The 19,658-nt window shown below is 43.4% G+C and overlaps 1 protein-coding gene across 2 annotated transcripts in view; it reads right to left on the bottom strand.

Annotated features, from left to right (window-relative positions):
* LOC127513802 (centrosomal protein of 95 kDa-like) overlaps positions 1-11,011 on the bottom strand; it is a 221,996-nt gene extending 210,985 nt beyond the window's left edge. The window contains exons 1-2 of one of the 2 annotated variants that reach the window (XM_051895858.1): positions 10,848-11,011; positions 10,117-10,245 (exon numbers count right to left, since the gene is read on the bottom strand). In XM_051895858.1, coding sequence (XP_051751818.1) covers positions 10,117-10,245; positions 10,848-10,866 — 148 coding nt within the window. In that variant the 5' untranslated portion in view covers positions 10,867-11,011. Of the gene's footprint in view, positions 1-4,629; positions 4,734-10,116; positions 10,247-10,847 lie in introns of those variants that run through there. The other variant, XM_051895859.1, reaches the window with a different exon arrangement.
* Between the last annotated feature and the right edge of the window lie 8,647 nt (positions 11,012-19,658).

Genomic DNA, 19,658 nt, shown 5'->3' with positions numbered 1-19,658 from the left:
CGTCCTTCAGGTCGATCGCTGCAAACCAATCCTGGGGACGGATGCACTCGAAAATGCGTTTCTGCGTGAGCATTTTGAACAGTAGCTTGTGAAGGCTCCGATTCAAAACTCGCAGATCCAGGATCGGTCGTAACCCACCGCTTTTCTTGGGTACAATGAAGTAGGGACTGTAGAACCCTCATATCGGCTGGAGGGACCGGCTCTATCGCGTCCTTTGCCAGTAGGACAGCGATCTCCGCACGCAAGACATGGGCATTTACATCTTTCACTGTAGTGAAGAGGACGCCCCTGAACTTGGGGGGACGGCGGGCGAACTGAATCGCATAGCCGAGCCTGATGGTCCGAATGAGCCAACGAGACGGACTGGGGAGCGCTAACCAGGCACTCAGAGACCGTACAAGCGGGACCAAAGGGACCGCAGGCGTACCCGCAGTGAGGCAGCGAAGTGGAACACAGGGACGCAGCCCAGGGGGCTCTCTTTGCGAGGCGGCCCGAAGCGGCGTCACAGTGTGGTGTGCAACACTTACCTGGTTCCACGGATGGACAGAGGGAGCAGTCAAGGCTTTGGTCGCCCGCTGCTCGCTGCTGTCCGCTGGCGACAGAAGAGGGGGATGAAAGTGGTGAGGTTCTTGCCCTCCCACTGCTCTCCGAGCCCTCTTCGGACCCGGAGATGAAGGAAACTGCTCTTTTCTTGACAATTTGGCGGAACAAAAACAAAAGGAAACACAAGATTCTCCACCCGGCCCTCCTCCGGGGGAAGGAGTGGTGCGGTCACCATCTCCCGAAGAGCAATCCCCTCCATCTCCGGGTCGCCCGTCCTAGGGCCTCTTGGACTTGGCCTTGCCGCCCCTCTTCTTGGGGGCGGGCTGGACGGGCTGGGCACCCTGACCACGACCGGCTCCACGGCGCCGCTTGGATGAAGGCTGCTGCTGGGGCGCGGGAGTGGGGGCGGCCGCGGGAGGGCGCCCTCGGCGACGAGCAGCCTGAGGAGCCGCGGGCGGTGGAGGTGCAGCAGCTGACCGCCTCGGCAGGATATGACTGATCGCCTCAGACTGCTCAGACAGCCGAGAACTGCTGGGCAAAGTTCTCGACCGCGTCGCCGAAGAGGCCGGTCTGGGACACGGGGGAATTAAGCAACCTGACTTTGTCGGTATCCCTCATGTCCGCAAGACACAGCCAGAGATGGCGCTCCTGGACCACTAACGTGGACATCGCACGACCCACTGACCGCGCCGTGACCTTCGTCGCACGAAGCGCGAGGTCCGTCGCGGCACGAAGCTCCTGAAGAACTTGTGGATCATGACCACCCTCGTGCAGGTCCTTCAGTGCCTTGGCCTGATGGACCTGCAGCAACGTCATAGCGTGCAAGGCAGAGGCGGCTTCCCCACAGGCCTGATAAGCCTTGCCGGTAAGATCCGACGAGTACTTACAGGCCCGGGAAGGGAGAGACGGCTCCCCCCACCAGGTGGAGTTAGGGCACAGTTGCATAGCAACGGCCCGTTCCACAGGGGGTATGCGCGTATAACCCTTAGCCGCCCCGCCATCAAGGGTGGTGAGGGAGGAGGACCCACCGACACGGTTTCGGGCAGTAAAAGGTGCCGTCCATGTGCCAGTGAGCTCTTCATGCACCTCCGGGAAGAAAGGAACTGGGGTGGGGGGCTGAGAACCAGCCCTGGCCACCCCGAGAAACCAATCATCCAGCCTCAAGGGTTCGGGACACGGTGGAGGATTCCACACAAGCCCAACCCTGTTGGCGGCCCGGGCAAGCATAGCCATTATTTCTGGGTCCGAATCGGGCACAGTTGTCACTCCCGAAGGAGTCAGCTGCGCCGAATCATCATTCCCCGAAGTGTCAGGCTCACCCTCCGATGCAGCGATCGACATCCTATCATCTTGGGGAGCTCCGAAGGATACGGATGGTACACACCTCTGGGGTGGTCCACCACGCTCCCCCGGCAGCTCTACTGGCTGCGGAGTGCAGGAGGGATGAGGGTTCCTAGGGGGTTGGTTCCCCGAAGGAAGCGCGCTCACCGTGATCCTCAGATCACCAGCACCGCTGCCCGAAGCAACCCTCTGAGGAGGATTGGAACGAGGCAACGGCACCGGGACTCCGCCCCTTTGCAGGAACTGGAGTCTAGATCGCAACTCCGAGATGGTCATCTTCCCACAATGGGTACATGACTCATCCACAAACGCCGCCTCAGCGTGGCTTAAGCCCAGGCACGCGATACAGCGTTGGTGACCATCCCGCGGTGACAGGTAACGACCGCATCCAGAAACACACAAGTAGAACGACATCTTTAAAAAGACGCGAATCTACTTGTGTAAGCTCTTTTAGGGACTAACTCTTCAAGTGCCGAAGCACGCAGGGGAATGGCCGCTGCAAACACAGACAGGGAAGAGTGCAGCCTGTCGTGTGCACTCTCTCCTTAAAGCCGCCTCTACCAGCTGTTAAAACAGCTCTTTAGCGCCTAAGCGCACCGTTTTACCAGCCGTGAGAACGGCTTTCTCACAGATATTGCTCTTGGCAAACAAAACAAAGGAAGGAGAGACCGGCCCCGCTGCAGTGCTGTCCGCCTGCACCAACAAAAGAGAAGTCGAAGAAAGGCTCGTTTTTTTACACACACTCCGTAGATAACCACACGGTTCGGCTCTGAAGCGAAAAGCTGAAGATGCAACGCACCTGCTGCTCATTATATACCCACGCTGCGAGGCGAGCAGCTGATGCATATGATTGCATGCCAATGTGCATTGGCTCGTTGTAGTTACACTCGAAGTAGATTGGCCTCTCTTGCGAGATTCCTATTCGTCGGTCTGTCCGACGTACGTCGAACGTGACGGACTGAATGGGAAGTACTTTTCAGTAAGAGTTTGAATGTAATTGGTTAATTCCAAATAATGTACTGTGATAGAAACATTTTATGTCAACATGAAATGTACAGAAAATTCACACTAAGGATTCTCAGGTCTAAGACCAGTCATATGATTAGCTTAAATCATTACAAACCAATTACCAGAATAAATCACAGTGAAGAAGACATTGATTTTTATTCATCTGTAAGACTTAAATGTGCATGTATCTTTCTATTCATTGAGACTCACTCTGTTGTTGTGACGAGTGACCTCCCGGCCGTAAATAAAACTTCATTTCTGCAAAGAGCAACTTGGAAGTCATGTCAGGTATATGCTGCGCAGCTAAGGAATAGAAGTACTAAAGATTCTATGCTCAAAAGACCACAGCAGAGACAGTGATAGCGTTGGAAGACTATAGAGTCGCCCTCGGGGTGAGGCTGTAATACTCGGAGTTAGTATTAATGATCCTGTTTCGGACCAGCATACACCTGAGAAGGATGGTGAGAGTGTATAGATGCTAAAGACCTGTGCGCTCATGTGTGACTGAGGTAGTGATAGTAGCTTCTTGACGGGACGCCAACACCTTAGTTCGAGAGGGGAATTACCTCGAAGTATTGGAAATGTATTAGAAGTATTCGAGAAGGGAATTACCTCGAGATACTGTAGTATTATATTGTATTATATTCAGGACGGGAATTACCTCGAAGGTACTGTTGTACTGTATTGGTACTGTAGTATTGTATTATATTCGGGACGGGAATTGAAAAGGGTGTGCACATTTTCATGTAACAATTTTTTTTTTTTTTCCCCCTTAAAAGTTTCTATTTGCTTGATACATGAATTTTGTTGGTTTCAATTCAAGGTGGAAAAAGATGACATGATTTTACATCTCAAAAAGCTGTAACTTTAACTTTATACCCACTGTATAACATAACTTTATGACGAGAGAGAGAGAGAGCGTATATGACGAATGTATACAGTGCTTGGCACACATAGACTTTACTTGGGCGAGCCACCCAGGTATATTAACGGCCGCCCAAGTATATTTGGAGACACATTTTTGCTTTTATCATTTTTATCCTTTTATACTTTATCTGCCCTAGATAATGAAACCATCCGTGATCGAATAACTAGTGAAAAATCTCCCCTCGCCCTACGAGTTTCTTACCTGCTCGTTCTGTGTGTGAGAACTGTTTACTTCCGCTGACATTCCCACGTACACTGCAGAGACGCGGTGGATGTCAAAAAAGGCAGAGCTGTTGAGCATGTTCTACAGGCGCATGCAACAGCGCTTCAGACTGCTTCAAAGTGATTCCCAATCAATTGAATACCGCACATTTATGCCAAGCGACTGCTAATGAACTTGAATTGATGAATTATGACAATGTCTACTTTATGGCTTATATATAATATGTTTTAGAGACGGTTGAAGGAATGCATATTTTATCTCTCTCATCTGAAGGATCAGCCCGCAATAGTATATGCATTTCAAAATAAGAGTCCCAATGCATTTCGGGCTTGTTTATAATTAAAAGTTGACGTAAATGGGCACTAAGTTACAACTTACGCACTACTAAATATTTCTGTGTTGCACCATTAAACTTAGTTGAAGCATAACTCTATGTATACACTACATATTTACGGAAGCCTCCTATCAGGAGTAACAGTTGGAATAAAATATCCGACTAACTGAACTCCATCAATAAGCTCTTGTTTTACTTGACAGACTTCATTCTTTAGACATATATGATGCTGCCGACATTTACACTCACTTACATTTTGATAGAGAGAACATTAGGTGAAAAGATTCCTTTGTTAGCCACTCTTCAACATGAACCCGTCCTAAACAGCGCGCTGCTGTCTGCATCTGTCCCATTCCTCTGTGTTGTGCATGTCAAATAAAATCAGTCATAATCAATAAATGTCATTTTTTTGTATCAGTATGTATTTATTGATCCTTCGTTTCAAATTCAGTTTCTGAATGTTATTTACATATAAAAACATATTTATGATTAAGTAGTAGGCTATTGTATTTAATGGAAACTTATTTTTACTGTTAGCTACGTGAGGCAAAATAAGTCAGAATGAAGGATAAACTGAAATTCACGGCATTTCAACAACTTCTGCTCACGTATTTGAAGGATCACTGAGCGTAAACGTCATATTATGCAACTACGCATTACTTTACGGAGACCTTATGAGCTAACTAGCTACGTTCTGCCTTAAGAACAAATGGTGCAACCGAATAAAGTACAGAGTTAGTTACAAACTAGCTAGTAGTTACCAAGCCGCTAGTGTGGACTTTACGTTCCAATTTAAGAAAGAACTTACAAACGGCTGGTGCAACCCTACCCTGGGCATTATTGGTATTTTTGGTTACACAAATTGTATTTAATTTGATTTCCATTTAATTCATAGTAAACTATTGTAGTCTCTGGCTGGAATGCACCCCCACAGGAAGAAAAGACTAAGAACATTTGACACATTATTATATAAATATATATAAATTATATATATACACACTGTGTTCCAAATTATTATGCAAGTGACATATCAGTAGGATTTCAGTACAATAAACATTCAGATTTTATTTTTTCTAAGAAAGTGTTTGTTTGTTTATTTATCCATGTCTTTTTAGATAACTGGTATCAATCTCAGACAAAATAAATTGCCAGGTCTATTTAGGTAAATGGAAACCCTGCTAAGAGGTTGTTCCACAATATTAAACAAGTCACAGTTCTCATGCAATATGGGGAAGAAGAAAGATCTTTCTGAAGATGAAAATCATGAATTGGTGCAGATTATCGAATTATCATAAGATTTGTGAGTGATTTAGAGCACAGCAGAACTCAGTCAGATAAAGGCTTATTAAGGAAAGTTCCTGTCAAAAAAATTAATTGTATTAAAAGGGCAGCTATAAAAAAAAGCCAGTGTTGAGCAGCAAAAAGGTATTTGAATCTCCTGGTGTCTCTGGAGTCTCAAGAACCTCTCCATGCAGGCTGGCAGTTGTGGGTAAAGATGCATTTCAGCCACCACTAACCAAACCTCGCAAAGAGAAACATTTACAGTGGGTTTAGAAATACATAAAGACTCATTTTTAAATAGTTGTATTCACTGACAAATGCCGTACTACAATGGATGGTCTAAATTAATGGATTTCTGGATGGTTGGTGAATGGCCACCACGTCCCAACAAGACTGCGACATCAGCAGGGAGCTGGCGGATTATGATTTGGGCTGGAATATTGGGAAGTGAGATGGAAGGTCCCTTTAGGGTCTCTGAGGGTGTCAAAATGACTTCTGCAAGATATGTGGAATTCATAACTGGCCATTTTCAGCTATATTACAGGTGCTGGTCATATAATTAGAATATCATCAAAAAGTTAATTTTTTTATTATAAATTATTTTTAAAAATGAAACTTTCATATATTCTAGATTCCCTACATGTAAAGTAAAACATTTCAAAAGTTTTTTTTTAAATTTTGATGATTAGAGCGTACAGCTCATGAAAGTCCAAAATCCAGTATTTCAAAATATTAGAATATTTCCTAAGATCAATCAAAAAATGGATTTGCAAAACAGAAAAGTTAAAGTTCTTTAAAGTATGTTCTTTTGTGCACTCAATACTTGATCGGCAGGACATATTACAGCAAATGACTTGCTCCTAGCACAAATTACTGCATCAGTGAAGTGTGGCCTGGAAGTGATCAGCCTGTGGCACTGCTGAGGCACTATTGAGCCTTCAGATCATCTGTATATTGTTGGATCGACTGTTTCTCATCTTTCTCTTGAAAATATCCCATAGATTCAGGTCAGGCATATTGGCTGGCCAATAAAGCACAGTAATATCATGGTCAGCAAACCACTTGGAAGTGGTTTTTGCACTGTGGGCAGGTGCTAAAGTCCTGCTGGAAAAGGAAATCAGCATCTCCATAAAGCTTGTCAGCAGATAGAAGCATAAAGTGCTCCAAAATCTCCTGGAAGATGGCTGCATTGACTTTGCACTTGATAAAACACAATGGACCAACACCAGCAGACGTCACGCCCCCCCCAAATCATTATTGACTTCAGAAACTTCACACTAGACTTCAAGCAGCTTGGATTCTGTGCCTCTCCAGTCTTCCTTCAGACTCTGGGACCATGATTTCAACATGAAATGCAAAATTTACTTTTATCTGAAAAGAGGACTTTCGACCACTGTTCACTGTCCAGTTCTTTTTCTCCTTAGCCCAGGTAAGATGCTTCTGACGTTGTCTCTGGTTCAGAAGTGGCTTGGTAGTCCTTTTCCTGAAGATGTCTGAGTGTGGTGACTCTTGATGCGCTGACTCCGGCTTCATTCTACTCAATGTGAAGCTCTCCCAAGTGTTTGAATCGGCTTTACTTGACAGTATTCTCAAGCTTGCGGTCATCCCTGTTGCTTGTGCACCTTTGCCTACCCAATTTCTTCCTTCCAGTCAACTTTGCATTTAATATGCTTTGATACATCACTCTGTAAACAGCCACCCCATTCAGTAATGACCTTCTGTGACTTACTCTCTTTGTGGAGGGTGTCAATGATTGTCTCCTGGACCATTGCCAAGTCAGCAGTCTTCCCCATTAGTGTGGTTTCAAAGAACAAAAGATACCCGGAATTTATACTGTAGGGATTGTCATTTAATGAAACTCAAATGTAAATATTCTAATATTTTGAGATACTGGATTTTGGACTTTCATTAGCTGTACGCTCTAATCAACAAATTTAAAAAAAAAAAACTTTTGAAATGTTTTACTTTACATGTAGGGAATCTAGAATATATGAAAGTTTCATTTTTTAAAATAATTTACAATAAAAAAATGAACTTTTTCACGATATTCTAATTATATGACCAGCACCTGTATATATAGAGAAGGATAGTGCCTTCTGAAATACTATGCACTATCCCATGCTGCAAAAAAACACCACAGCAATAAAAATGTTTGAAAATGTATTTCTACACCCACTTAATAAATGTTTCTCTTTGTGAGGTTTGGTTAGTGGTGGCTAAAATGCAATTTTACACATAATTGCCAGCCTACATGGAGAGGTTCTCAAGACTCCAGAGACACCAGCAGCTTCAAATACATGTTTGCTGCTCAACTCTTTTTTATAGCTGCCCTTTTAATACAATTAACTTGTTTGACAGAAACTTTCCTTAATAAGCCTTTATCTAACCGAGTTCTGTTGTGCTCTAAATCAATCACAAATCTTATGATACTTTAATAATCTGCATTCAGGTTTCACACAATATTAGTTGTTTTCATGCCTTTTGCACAATTTCAGGCTTTTCATCTTCAGAAAGATTTTTCTTCCTCCCCATTTTGCATGAGAACTGTGACTTGCTTAATAATGTGGAACAACCTCTAAGTAGGGTTTCCATTTACCTAAGTAGACCTGGCAAATTATTTTGTCTGAGATTGATACCAGTTATCTAAAAAGACATGGATAAATAAACAAACAAACACTTTTTTAGAAAAACTAAAATCTGAATGTAAATTGTACTGAAATCCTACTGATATGTCACTTGCATAATAATTTGGAACACAGTGTGTGTATATATACAGGGCTCGACAATAAGGACTGCCCGATGGCCTGGGGCCAGTGTGAACGACGCTCGGGACAGTAGACGGAACGGTCACTTGCCCGATCGGGCCAGTGCTGTAGGGGTGTGCGTTATATATCGTCTATGATATCGTAATTGTTGATTTAACAATCTGATATTATCGAATATGTCCCTCACTTTACAAAAAACAAACAAAAACACACCCATTGAGTGCACGCACTCACTACGTGACGTAGTCTAGTAGGTTAGACTAGTGCGCGAGCATATTTAGAGTGTACGCTTTCCCTGTGTGATTTAGTCTATTAAAATGCCTTTAGAATGCCCCAGAATTCAAGATATGGGGCAAAAATGCCCCTGTATATCTTTTATATTTATATCATTTAATATAGTTAACCAATATTACAAAGAGCGCCGTTTTTCTCCAAATATCAGCATGATTACAAATGTGATATTGATTTTATTCAGCGTACAGTTTAATGAACAAGAACTTAATATCAAGTGACTTACAATTTAGACACCAAATCGCTTGTTTCGCTCCATTTCACCAACGAAAATAGTTCCAAAGTCCACAGCATTGTTTTGCATCTCTGAGCAACACTTCCTGAATGAATCAGCCATTTGAATAAATCGGTTGAATCTCAATGACTCGCTCATTAACAGGGACTTGCTGCCACCTCCTGGCAGGTTTAATTTCACATTTAAAGTGTCGTCATTTTTTAAATAATTTCAAATAACAGTATTTAACGTTTTATATTTTCAACATTAAAAACATTTTTACGCATCTGTAACTGCTCTTGACTGATTAGCTTTTATAATGTTTAATCTATAGTTATATATTAGATTATAATTTCTGTACCTGAAAATCTCCTGTTTAAACCTACACAAAAAACTTGAAAAGCAAAGCTTATTTCAATTGTTTGTACTGTTGTATTTATTTGTGCTATTACTCGTAAATTGATTATTTGTTACTATTTTATTACTTACTGTTTATTTGTTTAAAAAATTTAACATTTAAGTGAGTTAATCTAGTAGCTTTTGGTGTCATAACCCTATCTATTAAGTTTAAATGTAACAAAGACAACGAAAACACTATGCTTATTTTATAGGCCCATTTTCTTGTCTTTTGCTTTTATTAATTTTTTGTTGTGGGGCCAGTGAAAATTTTGGCGGGGCAAGTAAAAATTTGAACCACTGGCCCGACCGGGCCAGTAGAAAAGATCCTTAGCGTTGAGCCCTGTATATATATATATATATATATATATATATATATATATTATTTTACTAGTATCAGTAAAATTTTTGTCCCATTCACTGAGAGACACACTATACGACAAAGCAAGAAAAACTCTACCATTTAAATTCTGTAATTTTGCATAATAATGCATAATATTAGTATGTAGTTAAATGTAATAGTAGCCTATGCAATTAAAATGAATTTTAATAAATAAAAATATTGTTAATAAATAAATAAATAAATAAAAAAAAAAAAAAAAAAAATCACACATTGTTGTCTGTCACATGTAGTAGACCATTTTTGTGCCATGGGTAATAGGAGGATTTTTCACCTGACTAGTGGCTACCACCTCAAGTATATTTCAAACCTGTGGGAAGCACTGGTATAACAGGGCAAAAACGCAAAACCTGCCAGACACATTTTTGCATAGGACTGAAGGAACGTGAATACCTGGTACTTTCTCTCCCAAGATCGCCTCATACAAAGCCACAAACACATTTGCATCACACTCCGAGATCCGTTCCAGCCTCAGGTTAATGTGACATTTCAACAAAATGTTGTTTGCCACATCCACCCAATCTATACAAAAAAAAAAAAAGCACATGAAACATTTCAAACATAGTTTTATCAACACTTTAAACAAGCATACAGCATAATATAATTTATTTAAGATTCTAGGTTTAAAAAATAAAAATCTTGGAATTTTTGGCCAGAGGCAGGAGTTTACTGCATCAATACAGAGACATATCATGACTACAAAGAGAGATATTATAAACACACATACACACACACACAAAGGATTGTTTTTGGCGCTCGACAGCGCGCCGTCCAGCACGTCAGTTAAATCAAGATGAAGTTAAATGAAGCTTGTTTTCAATGTCTGATTATACTTCACGACACGATCTGATTTAACATCATTTATCCGATTAACTTACAAGTATAAAGAATTATCCCATATTTTAACTATGTCCTGTAGTTTGACAGGCTGATTATCATCACTAACATAAGGGTTTAATACTAAATTACAGTTTACAAACTGCCTTTTGAAAAGGTTTTTATTTGAAGATGGTTTTGATCATTATATTACACAGTCATAACATGTAAATAATGAGGTAGCACTTCAAACCACCTAGCATGCAGCTAACGCAAACAAATGGTTGATATCAACAACACAAACTCACCCCTCTCCTTAGGTTCCATCGAGCAGATTTTACGCTTAAAGGCAAGATGTTAATTCACAGTCCACTGACTAAACCGCTTCAGTTGATCAGAAAAATTAAAAAACTGATGTTTAAAGAAATGGAACAGCAACAGCGGTTTAAAACCTTACCGCGCTCTAATTGGCTGAGACTCTAGTGACGTATGCGGATGCAAAACAAACGCAAGGATGTTGAAAATTCTTCAAACATCATCGTGTGTACATATATATATATATATATATATATATATATATATATATATATACATATCATTGTTTTAGTGTTTAAATATACATGTCTTTTTTGCACAAAGTTGGTTGCTGACGTAATTAAGACCAACAACCTCTCTTAAATTATTATTTATCCTAAATTATTATTATTTATTATTTAAAGCGGTCCTCCCGGCTTTATCGACCAACATCAGATTCATTTTTCCAAAAATTAAAAAAAAAATAATAATAATAATAATTTTTATATTGTATGACTTGCCATTACAATTTACAACATGCCTGGATATTCAGATAGAGATCGCGGCAAAGACAAGGGGTAAGCTAAACACCGCTGAATAAAATCTTGGTGTTAAAATCCTCTCTCAGATGATTATCAGATACCACACTTTTTTTAACCACTTTGGAATTTCATCCTTTTATTGCATCCACCCATTCTAGAATACTGCTGATAAATAATCAACCCAAATGCATTTGGACACTTAAGACAATCTGTTTGTTTTATTTTAGGCCAGACAGGTGATAAAGTGCGGATTCCAGGTGCCAGAATTACGATTATGGTGAAGGTTGTGCTTCTGAATAGTCATTCTCCTCGTTAATGTTTTCTGTATAGGTGCATAGAGACTTGAAACAATGGCTGAATCCCAAATGGCACCCTAAACCCAGAGATTGTATATTATAGGGAGATGAGAGGGTCTGTATCTCTTACCGTTGGAGAAAGCATAACGGCTAACTTAATCACGTGTGGCACTTCTCAGCCTATTGTGTAATGACAGTGACATCAGTGCCCGCCGTTCAAAACTCCTTCCCTGTGTACCGCCTATGCGTACCGCCGTAACGCTTTTTTTGGCTAAAGGTTGTAGGCTTGCCTTTCAGTGGCTTTGCCTAAACCCTCATGGTCTTCCTCTGAGTCCGCACTTTCGTGACATAATACCGCTTTGACTGCCAGGTAAAGTCCTCTGCGTAGCTTGCGAACTTGTGGGCTCAGCTGAAGTGCGCATCAAGGGCGCATAGTACTCAAGTGTCTTATCGTCGGGAAATTTTCGGGTATTTTGTTTATTTTTTTAAAATCGTATTTCATATCCTGCTCAAGGATATGAAAACAATGTAACCTTGTAGTCTATGCTATATATGTGCAAAAAAGGGTCAGATCACATTACATTCTAACATTGTAACATTACAATCTAAAAATAAAAATAATGCTTTTTAAAGCAGAAATTAAATTCACTAAACTAAAAATGAACATAGGGTGAATTCAGGGTGATTGGAACACTTTTTGCCATTGAGATGACTGGGAAAAAGTGTCAACCTAAACTCACCCAAATTAAAAACAAAAGCACAGACTAATTATAGACCTTGTGTAGCCCCGCCCCTTTTCAGCACTGCTTGGAGTATGAGGTCTCTGTGGAACAAAAGTGGGCGTTTCTATATTTGTGGGTGTTTTCAAACTGGTGGCTGTTTATATATCATGCAATGAAAATGATCCCCTTCACCCAACCCCACCCCTAAACCTTACCCACAGTCTCACGTGGGCAAATCAGGCAAATTGTCTTTTGTCTTCCGGTTTGTATTTCCACAGCAATCTTACGTTTTTTTTAATGAACTGCTCATTTTAAAATCTTCCTGTTCTACTGACATTTGTTAAGACATCTGCTTTAAACATTACAATGCTCATGATAACTTTCATTAATTCTACAACAAGTAAATCCACTTCACCAGCTAAATATTCTTTGACAATGATGCCATAGAAATATACAGAGCTACTGCAAAAACGGAAGTTCAAAGACAATATTATAAAGATGGCGGCACGCTTGTTTCTCTGGCGCATAAGGTCTATATTTAGTCTATAGGCTATTTTGATTTCCCCATTACAATAGTCACTTTACAGATACTGCTATCACAAAAATACACTTACTTGTAGGTTTAAAATTCTACATATGGTACATTTATTGTTCAACAACAAATGTTTTAGCAAAATGTATATTTTAGACAGAATGATGGCGCTCCTATTCTTTTGCTCTCTGTCTGTTTGACGCGCATGCGTGCGGCGGCGCTCGTTCACTGAAGTGTGAAGTTTAGCGGAAATTAACTCGCTTGCATAAGGCTTGTCCACTCCTGACAGCAAAATGGAAATATTTGCATGACTTTCTAACATTTACAGATGGAGAATATGTCTGTGAAAATTAAGATACACATTGAGGAAAATACCACAAACGCATAGCATTAAAAACGTACTCGGTTACGTACGCAACCTGCGTATGAGTACTGCGTATGGGGAAAAACTGAAGCCTTTTTCAATAACGCAGTGTAATTGCACAGCCATTGGTTCAAACTGGGAAACTTTTTGAACCAATGACGGCGCGGCGGAGCTGCGACAAGTGTGCCTCGAGACACCACTAGACCAGGCCCACGAGGAGGCCATACCTCTAGTGGAGTGGGCTCATACTCCTATGGGGCAATCCATGCCCATAGAGGAGTAACAAAGAGCAATAGCATCCACTATTCAACGTGAGAGTCTTTGCTTTGCCACCAAAGCACATGAAGAGCTGGTCCGACTGCCAAAAATACGCGGATCACTCGATGTAAGTCCTCAATGCCCTAACGGGGCAGAGTAAGTCCAGCTCACGCTCGTCCCCTGAGGAGTAATTACCTGTGCTCTGAAAGGAGTCAAGAGCACTTTAGGAATGTAGCCATGCCTGGGTTTCAGGACGACCTTCGTGCCAAATTCGAGGCACGCAGGGCTCACGGAGAAGGGCCTGCAGGTCGCCTACACGCTTGACCGATGCTATAGCCAATAGCAGAGCAGTCTTAAGCGATAGGGGCCGAAGGTCAGCTGACCGCAGCGGTTCAAAGGGAGGTCCTTTGAGGGCTCTGAGGACCGTGGAGAGGTCCCAGGTGGATACTGTGAGAGGGCAAGGGGGATTTAGCCTCCTAGAACCTCTCAAGAAACGCACTACTGGGCTGTTTCTCCCCACCGACTGGCCAGCAATAGGGGCATGAAACGCTGCTATGGCTGCCACGTATACTTTGAGTGTGGAAGGCGTGAGACCCTTGTCCAGACGCTCTTGGAGAAATGACAGTATCGGAGATATGTCACACTTATGTCACTTATGTTTTCATATGTCACACTAGTAGTTGGGGCTCTGGCCTGGGAAATGGTTTTTAGCACTTCCTCAGGGAGGTCGACAGGCTCCCATCGAGGGACCAAAGATGCAGGGCCCACAGCTCTTGCTGGGGGTGCCAAATCGTCCTGTTCGCCTGAGAGAGGAGGTCCTGTCTCAGAGGGATTGGCCACGGGGCTTTCATTGAAAGCTTGAACAGCTCTGAGGACCAATGCTGGTTCCTCCAGAGTGGGGCCACCAGGAGAACTTTGTGTTTGTCCTCCCTGATTCATCTGATGACCCGAGGGATCAGAGCGACTGGGGGGAAAGCATAGAGGAGGAGGCTGGGCCATCTCTGGGCCTCTCACTGCCCAATCTTCAAAAGAAGATTGGGCAGTGAGAGTTGTCTTCTGAGGCGAAGAGGTCAACCTCTGCCTTCCCGAAGATCTCCCAGATTCTGAGAACCGTCTGGGGGTGGAGCGTCCAATCGTCTGAGGGGACATTGCTCCGAGACAACATGTCTGCTCCCAGGTTCATTTTGCCCGGTATGTGCGATGCTCTCAGCGATCGCAGGTTGGGCAGTGCCCATTCCAAGAGCTGCTTTGCCAGCGCATAAAGGCGTCTGGACAAAAGACCGCCTTGGTGATTCATGTAGGACACCACTGTCATGCTGTCTGATCGGACTAAGACGTAGTGTTCCCTCAGGACCGATAGGAAGGATTGGAGGGCCCGACACACTGCCAGCATCTCTAGGCAGTTGATGTGTAGTTGGCTTTCCTTGCTCGACCATAAGCCGAAGGCTGGTCTGCCCTTGCACAGAGCGCCCCAACCCATGTTGGACGCGTCTGTCGAGACCACCATCCGTCCCTAGGGGACCCCATGGCTGAACCCCATGGCTGAACCCCATGGCTGAACCACTGAGGATCCTTCCAGGAGTTCAGAGCTGTTAAACAGGCCTGATTCACCCTGACATGGAAGCGGCCATGCCGCCAAGCGTGAGGTGGGACCCGACGGTTTAGCCAGTACTGCAGAGGCCGCATTTGTAGGAGGCTGAGCTGCAAGACTGGGGAGGCGAAAGCCATCAGCCCTAGCATCCTCTGGAAACACTTCAGAGGAAGACGAACTCTGATCCTGACAGAAGCCATGAGCTGTTGAATGGCCAGAGCACGCTTTGGTGAGACCAAAACAGCTCCCAGGAACAAAATTCGTTGGCTGGGGAGCAGTGAGCTCTTGGCAAAATTGACCCTGAGTTCCAGGCACTCCAAGTGGCTGAGGAGCACGGATCTGTGGTGTGCTAGCTCGTCCTGAGACTGGGCCAATATGAGCCAGTCGTCGAGGTAATTTAAAATACGGATTCCCATCTGTCTCAGAGGGGAAAGAGCCGCGTCCATACACTTCGTAAAAGTGTGCGGAGCTAGGGACAACCCGAAGGGAAGGACTGTTTACTGGTAAGCCACTCCCTTAAATGAGAATCTCTAGAATCGTCTGTGATGGAGGGCTATCTGGATGTGAAAGTATGCGTCTTGCAGGTCCAGCGAGTAGAACCAGTCCTCGGGGCAAATCTGCGTGAGGATCTGTTTCAACGTCAACATCCTGAATTTCGTCTCCTGAGGGAGCGGTTCAGGAGTCTGAGGTCGAGGATGGGTCTGAGACCACCATCCTTCTTGGGGACGAGGTAATACCGGCTGTAAAAACCCAATTCGCTCTCAGGGGTCTTCGGGCGAACTGCAGTGAGTAACCTCGATTTATTATCCCCAACACCCAGCTTGACACTCCGGGGATGGCCTGCCAGGCCTCGGCCCGTGTGGCAAGGGGCTAGTTTAAGTCGGTTGACAGGCCGCTGAGCTGGGGCCTGTGCACCGTGGAGGATGGAAGAGGAAATTTGCTCTCTCTTTGAAAATGTATGTTTTTTATTTTGCTTGCCATGAGAACGGCAGTTGGCGTGGGCAGCTTTGGGGGTGGTCCGGCCGCAGCGGGACATTTCCCCATCCTCTTCCTTCCTGACTGATCAGGAAGACTTTGGAGGCGTTGGGTCCAGCGTAATTCTAGGCCAGGGTCCCTGATGTCTAGAGAAGGGCGAGCACTTAGAGGTGCGAGATCGCTGACGTTGCTCCTTGGGGGGCGCTGTTTGGGTGGCAGAGGGCGCTGATTTGCTCTGCTGCTGAGTCCGCGCAGACTTGGGGCGACTCGGGGCAGTGGCTGAGCTGGAGCGCTTGGGCAAGAAGTGTCACATGGCCTGGGACGACTTCTGTGCAGCGGTGAAGCGCTCAGTGAAGCTCTCTTTTGGCAGGGGAGACAGGGGAGTCCAGGAAGACCATCTTATCTGCTTCCTTGATTTCTCTCAAATTCAGCCAGAGATGGCACTCTAATACGACCAGGCTGGCCATTGAGCGCCCGATGGCCTGGGCTGTGGCCTTCGTAGCGCGCAGGGCCAGGTCCGTGGCGCTGCGCAGCTTTCTGAAGGTGGGAACGTCAGTTCCAGACTCGTCCAGAGAGTGGAGGAGTTTGGTCTGGAACACTTGAAGAATGGCCATGGTGTGGAGCGCTGAAGCTGCCTGGCCTGCTGACGAGTAGGCCCTGCCGGCAAGAGCAGAGGTCGTCCTGCAGGGCTTGGATAGAACAGCCTGCTTGTTTTTCCATCCAACAGCAGCAGGAGGGCAGAGGTGAGCAGCCACTGCTTCTTCCAGGGGTGGCATCTGCTCATAGCCCTTTTCCTGAGAGCCATCCACGGAGGTGAGAGCTGCAGAGGTGGTAGTGCGTAGGTGGGCCGAGAACTTTCTTGGAATTATTGGATGTGTTTGAGGAGGTTAATTCTCTGTGTCTCCGTAATCCTCTGTGGTTCCGTCCAGCCCTGTGTCTCCTGTGTTCCCTCCCAGCCTCCCTCTCCCACCTCCTCAAACTGCCTGCTCATCATTCCTGCCTCCTCTGGTACCCTTCAGCCCCTCTTCAGCTCCATCACTCAAGTGTATGGACCCGATTCGAAGCTTCAGGCCACCAGCTCCACCTAGGCCAGAGGATCTCCTGGCTCCGCCTCCAGCCTCCGAACCCAACACTCCACCGTGGCCTGTCGACGCGTCGCCTCCGCCATGGCTCCTCCCTCCCTCGGCTCCACCGGAAACCCTCAGCCTCAAGACTCCACCGGGCTCCCTCGTCCCACAGGCTCCGACTTGGTCAGACGTATATACACCAACTGTAACAGTCTCATGTTTAGGACAAATTGTATTATGCATTTTACCCGCAGCAGAACTCTGCATCATCCACTATTTTTCAGATGCGCTCGTATACTGTATATTGATATAAACGGTATTGCCTCGTTCCATATCGTATATAAAAAAATTTATTAATATATCGCCCAGCCCTAATTCTCCGTAGTCTGATTGTCAGTTAAGTATAAGAACTTACGCAATATTATAAGCCAGCTGGAAAACTTCCGGTGAAATGTCACTGGCTGGTGTGTTGAGCATCAATAGTGTAATACTTAGTTTATAATCAAAATATAGTCACTTAAATAGTCAGGCATAGTATTAATTTAGTTATTCAATCGTAAGACGACATAAAAAATATATAAATAAAGACGTACCTCAGTGTTGCTCTTTGGCTAAATTCAATACGCTAAATTTAATGTTTTGTGTGAAACATTAAAAAATACATCATCACATTAAAAATAACATTTGAAGTGCTGGAAAAAATGCGTGTGTGTGTCTAATTACAGACATGGCATTTCTTAAACGGTCCCATTAGCTTCGTCTTTATAAGCCCTTTTCACAATGACGTCAGTTAACTTCCGCCTATCGGCAAAGCAGTGGGTCTGTAATTCCATCTTTCCATCTTACCTTCGCGCCGGAGACTTCTCGGGAAAATGCTTTAATAACTTTAAATGCGAACCGTTTATGTCAAGAATTTACACAGTCGGGTTCTTTTGGTAACGTTATTTATTATTTCCTTTCTGTAACGGCCTTGCTTAGGGTTTCCGCAAGCAGAAACTTTAGCAATGTTGTGTCCTTGAATTGCTGTCAGATTTTTATCACAACGATTGTGTGTCCACACAAATCTGTTAGCCTATTTGGAATAACAAGAATATTGTCTTTAAAAACAAATCTTTATCTTTATTTTTAGAAATTGGTAGGCTATGATAACGGTTTTGTTCTTGTGAGATTTATTTACGAGTAATGGACACCTGAAAGTAGCACATCCACATATAATACTCCGAAGATCATTTTACATCATACCAGTTTAAACTGAACTGGTGCAATATATTAAGAGTGTATAATTTGTAAGAAGTGTATGTGTTCATTTAATGTTATTCCCTGGAGAATTAATTTAATGCCGCTATAACGAGTACTGTTGTAAATCCTCTGTATATTTTTGTATGCGACAGTCTTGTTCTGCAATAAAGAGATGAATGATGACAATGTTTTTTTACTATGGTAAAAATGCCATGTACAGGAGTTTTTTTTACAACATTAACAGTCTTCATGTAGAAATAGTATTATATTAAACAAAATTTTTATTTACTTATTATGTATGTCATATTTATCAAAATAAAACTTAGATAAATAGACTTTTTGATATTTAAAAAGAATAAGCTTATGTTGATCTTTATTGTACAGGCACTGAAATAAGTAGTAGGCTACATTAAGCACTGAATGAAAAGTTAATGTCGGAAACGTGCATTCATTTCACAAATACTGACAGATACATATAAACAGTTTCATCTGCAATAAAGACAGCAAAGTTTGCAAGTTACTAGGGGCAGCAGAAAGTGTATGGCTTCAGTGCTTCGTATTTAACTCCTCCGACTTCAAGCAGCAAATCTCGCCGATCGGTAAGTTCATTTGAGATCTGCCAAACACCTCGCCTTGAATTTACATGAAATTAGGCAACTACAGTCATCCTCCAACCACATTTGTGGCATATGTACAACTATTGGTTGCGCTCCATTCGAGCGGCGCTATGCTGACGGAAGTGAGGATCCACTGCTTCGAGTCCAAACGGAAGTTGTGTGACGTCATGTGAAAAGGGCCTATTGCAATCAATAAAATGTGGTAAATGTGATAACTGCATTAAAATATGAATACAACATTAAAAAGTCAACCACTGATGGTTTTCTTTCAGCAAGTACAGCGAGTAGGCTACAGAATGATCAGCTAACAGTTCACCGGAAATGCTAAAGCTGGCTTAACGACAACCAGGAAATAACCGTGCATATATTCAAGAGTAATCAAAAAAAAGTTGAAATTCCTATTCACAGCCCCTAAAGACCGGGATACACTGCACAATTTTAGCCATCCTATAAGATCATTACAAATCACACTGTGCGACATGGATCTATTAAACTTAGGTACGACAATGTAGACTGTACGATGGTGACACCCATTGACTCATGAGCTACGATGCAAGTTTCTATAGAAGAATAAAACATCATCAGCATGCGCTAGTGGTTACCAAAAAGACCATGTTGAATC

This window comes from Ctenopharyngodon idella, chromosome 6 (assembly GCF_019924925.1).
Source record: "Ctenopharyngodon idella isolate HZGC_01 chromosome 6, HZGC01, whole genome shotgun sequence".
NCBI classification, from domain to species: domain Eukaryota; kingdom Metazoa; phylum Chordata; class Actinopteri; order Cypriniformes; family Xenocyprididae; genus Ctenopharyngodon; species Ctenopharyngodon idella.
The sequence above is the reverse complement of the archived record's forward strand: the minus strand, read 5'-3'. Positions and strand labels throughout refer to the sequence as shown.